At 39.3% G+C, this 4691-nt stretch overlaps 1 protein-coding gene across 1 annotated transcript; it reads right to left on the reverse strand.

The window, feature by feature from the left end:
• On the reverse strand, positions 1-3178 carry hsd17b7 (hydroxysteroid (17-beta) dehydrogenase 7). The gene is made up of 9 exons (XM_068743079.1): positions 3144-3178; positions 2401-2607; positions 2221-2313; positions 1962-2076; positions 1187-1381; positions 996-1109; positions 848-904; positions 673-771; positions 1-582 (listed from the first exon to the last, which is right to left on the reverse strand). Exons 1-9 carry the CDS (start codon positions 3176-3178, stop codon positions 475-477), a joined length of 1023 nt encoding a protein of 340 aa, XP_068599180.1. The 3' UTR covers positions 1-474.
• Between the last annotated feature and the right edge of the window lie 1513 nt (positions 3179-4691).

The raw sequence follows: 4691 nt of genomic DNA on the forward strand, positions 1-4691 counted from the left end.
GTGAATTATGCCGGGAGGACAGTGGAATCAACAATCAGATCGGAAGCAGTCCCTCTTGGATCGCGTTCTGAACAGTTGGTGGCCTCACCGTATATCCATGTCTACATTTTCGGAAACTGTCCAGATTAGTATTGTATTTCTGACTGGGATAAAGTGAATGAAATTAGGTAATGGTTAGTTTTATTGTAAATTCTCTCCCGAACCATCACAACACACAGAGTTCTGGTTCATTTTCCTATTACTGGAAGTTTACGTCATGCTAAATACACACAATAAAACATTTAAATAGGAACTCAATCCAAATATTTAGAGTCACTGTAACTTTTGTGTTTGTGTGCTGTGAATCAAGACTTGCACGTAGTCATGTCAGCGTTATGTTTGACATCGGTGTGCCTGCGGCAACCAAGCAATCCTGCAAAACTGGAAGAAAATATCCATCCTGAAAATGTGTGGCGTGCTTGGAAATGATGCAGGTCATGCTGCGAGTCCTTCTTTTCTTTCCTTCAGTTTCTTTCTCATATCGCTTTCCAGTTGTAGCAATTTCTCATACAAAACTTCTGATGTTGCCAGATCGATATCCATCTGCAAAGTAGAATAGAATACACAAAACTCACAACAGGAAGCATTGCACAGAACTATTCAGCGTTCACTATTAGTAAATAGCTGCCATACCTTACGTGGCTGTGTATAGCTGTTGCCTAGCCCAGATGTTAAGCTGTGGTATTTGGCTTGAGGGTCCAATGACTCAGGCTTTTGCTTAAATAACCAGAACTGCAAAAATAAACAGCACTCAATAATGAAGCTGCACAACACTCTGCATAGCAATTAGAAGATTTTTTTCACTTACAAGGGCTTCGGTTCCATTGTAAGGGGTCAGTGTAAAAGTATTGGTGAACATTCTTATCTAAGGTTGTAAGAAAAAGATTCAGTCACAATTAAAATGCTAATTCTAATTAGACATTTTTATATTTGTGCTTGTCAGGGGGCGGACTCACAAGCCAAAAGAGCGGCATCAGAATGGTCCAGAGGAATGATGGGAAGGAGGGCAGGATACCATAGGTCAGACTGGTCATCACAAAACCAGGGCAAATGACAGATGAGTGCAAACCCTAGAAACCAGAATTATTCATAAACATCATGCGTGGTAACAATAAAGTAGCATGTGTGTGTGTGTGTGTGTGTGTACCTGCTTGTTGTAGTGTGTGTTGAGCGCCAGGCTGAGCAGATCACAGGCATATTTAGAGGAGCTATACGGTTGGGTGCCTTTCTGGTGTTGTATGTCTTCAACATTAAAAGCTGAGCGGTGAGCGTTACTGGAGGAGGTCCAGATCAGCTGGGAGGTCCGGCCTCCGTGGCACAAAACCGGTTCCAGCTCCTTGATCTGGACCGGGACACAGGAGAACCACATAGTATTACAAATCATTTACACTCAGTTTCAGTCACAACATATCTTGAGAGAAAAAAATGCTGCCTTTGACAAAGAAAGAGGAAGGTTTTTAATTTGAATTTGGTTGATTTGCGTAGGAAACAGGTAACTAAAGTATTTTCTTACCTTTATCATTGATGAATGAATTATAGTTGCATATTAAACAAACTGGTTATGTTACAGATTTTAAGCAGCAACAATCCTTAAATCTCTTAAACAGCAAAAAAGGATCAATAATCCCTGAAAGTCTATACAGGAACATTGAGAAAAGTTTTCAAAGTTGACAACTTAATATATGTCAGACCTCATCTGACAAAAAAAAAAGCACAGTCAGCAGAACACTGTAGCTGTGACCTTTTGGCTAGAATAATTAAATTTTGATGAGCATTGTTGCTAAGTGACAGACAGATCTGGTATCACTTGTAGCTGACAAGAATACCGGTAGATCTCCCTCCAGAAAATTGCATGAGGGAACATGGTTGCGGCTCCAACCGAACTACGAGATAAGTCAGGAGTTGAAACAGCAGTCACTCACTAGTAGAAAGTGACCAAAGAGGTTGGTTGCAAAAACTCCTTGCAGACCATCAGGGGTGAGGCAGTCCTTCTGCGTCAGGATCCCCTCGCCGGTTGCAAACATGGTGATGATATTGCTGCAATGGAAACAACAAAGAAGTCTGAACTTCTGAGAGGCAGGAAACCGTGTTTGAAATAATCTGTGGTGTTGCTCGGTAATTTGACAAGGTTAGGTGCACACTGTACATGCTGCAAGAAAGCATGTAAGATTAGGCAATTACCTTGAAAAGAGGCCTTTGAAAAAGGCTTTTATGTCAAGGTGTGGGCTCGGCATGATCCCTGCATTCAGGTAAAGGTGGTCCACCCGGTTATATCTGCAGCAAACAATACACCTTTTGCCCTGTAACACTGTGTGTCAGACATGATCTGCTCTACTGCACTGGACTCATCTCTTCTCCCACCTGAGTTTGACTTCCTTTGAAGCGGCGATAACTGAGGAAATGCTGCTGGTGTCCATCTGCAGCAGGGTCACCTGGGCTGAGGGGTGAGAGGCGAGGAGGGCAGCGCGAGCGACGCGAGCTCGCTGCATGTTCCTGCAGGCCAAACAAAGCTGGAAACCCTCTACATCGTCTGACAGGAGACGCTCACACAGCGCCAGGCCAATGCCACTGGAGGAAACACATATAGGATGTAAGCATGCCAAAATAAAGCTATCAAAGACAAATGACAATATGACTTGTATATACAGTAGATATTATTAGGCTATAGTTATTGCATTTTATATATATTCTAACATCTATTTCTTTTAATGTTTGTACTTTACACATCATTGTTTGTTTTTACCAATGTTTGTTATTTTTATTGTCCTGGTTTAAAGATCAATGTTTGCTTCTGTGTATCATTTAAAATTAAATAATCTATAGTCATATTAAGAACATGTGTAAATATCTTTTTTTGTGTATTACTATTGTGTATTACTATTTTTGTTTATTACACGTGGATGTATTCTATAGGACAAAGTACTGCTGCTGTCTGCGCCACAACTCAATCAATGAAAATGTAATATCCATGCTTTAACTTGCTTTAAGTTCAAAGGCCCTTTTTAATGACCTTGAGGAAAGCTCTCATATACCATGATGAACCTATCATACCTAAGATGCCAAACTTACGGATGAGAATAAACACAATTAATAAAAAATATTACCTATTTGCTCCCGTCACCAAAACCACCTTATTCATCGTTGCAAACTGTAAAACAATCCTCATTAAGAGCTTCTTCGACAGTGAAGTTCCACTACAAACGCTCTTTCTGAGTCACAAGTTCCGTCTTATCCCGCCTCCACCTTGTGATTGGACAATACAGTCGCACCCAGCCAATCAGATCGTTGAGCTAGTCGTCTGACTTCCAGGCACCGCCCCAAAAGAATCACACTGATTATTGCGTAAAGAAGCTCTCCCGTTGAAATTTCATTTGTATTTATTTACTTATGTGTAAAAACACAAACAACAACAAAAACAAAACATATGCTTACAATGTGTAATAAAAAATAATCATAAAATTTGTTGTTGTTTTTACAGCTACACATTTGTCTATGATTCACTTGTAACAGTGAAAGGGTTGTAAATAGCACAAATAAAAGATTTATTTTTAGCAGTTGAGACCAAGTATAAGCAGAGAGGCATTAAATTGTTCAACACCTTTAACACATTTATCAAAACCAATCCAAAATAGCATTTTCCCAAATCAGAGCCTGCACACCTGAAAAGCATTCGGTAACATGCAATCAATAATTAGGAGTTTATTGCTCTTAGTTGTGAACACAACAATTTAACTATTTTGAAAGGAGTTTTATGAGAAATTACAAACAAAGAAGTGACTGAATCAAATCAAACAACATATTAATAACATATAAACAAACAAGAAAACATAATCAGAGCAAAATCATATAAACATATTTAACATATTATACAAAAAATTGTTTTTTGAGATTTAGACTTATCTATTTAAAATACACAGTCATATACACTTTATGTTCAAATCATCTTCGGAAAACTTCAGGGAGATGAGGAAGACTCGGTTTACGTGATGTGACCCTGTCAGTCTGCATGAAATACTTGAAATATAATAAAAATGCGCCAGTAAAGCTTTGCTGCACTTTTCTACATTCAAGCAGTCATCCACAAGAAATCAAAACCACGTGTCTTCAAATGCTGCTGAATTAGAACTTAACATTTTAAACGAACTGAAAGTCACTTGCAAAATTTAACCTTCTCGATATATGCCAGCGCAGCTAAACCTTGATCGTGTTTCTGGGTTGGAGTTCTAGAAAACACACCAGATTTTCCTAAGAACACATGCATGTCTTTAAAAGTTTTGGTCAATCTGATTGTGCTAGTTTTACCCAAACTGGCAATCCAATTTTTTTTATACAGATAGTCCATCTGTGTAGAGTGTATGTCCCTGAAACATTCATTCATTCATTCATTCATTCATTCATTTTCTTGACTGCTTATCTGAAAGCCGGTTTGCGTGTTTACTGGAGAACATACAAACTCCGCACACAAAGGAATTGAACCAAGCACCTTCTTGCTGTGAGGCAACCCACTGCCCCGTCCATGAAACATTTCCTAAACTATAGCTTCAAGGCCACAGGTGGCAATTTAGGTACTGAAACACAATAGCTTAAATCTGGATTGTGTCTGAATCACGGTCCCCCCCCCCCCCCCCCCCCCCAGAGATGAGCAGACTGAA

The sequence above is a fragment of the Brachionichthys hirsutus genome, chromosome 9 (genome assembly GCF_040956055.1).
Source record: "Brachionichthys hirsutus isolate HB-005 chromosome 9, CSIRO-AGI_Bhir_v1, whole genome shotgun sequence".
NCBI lineage: Eukaryota > Metazoa > Chordata > Actinopteri > Lophiiformes > Brachionichthyidae > Brachionichthys > Brachionichthys hirsutus.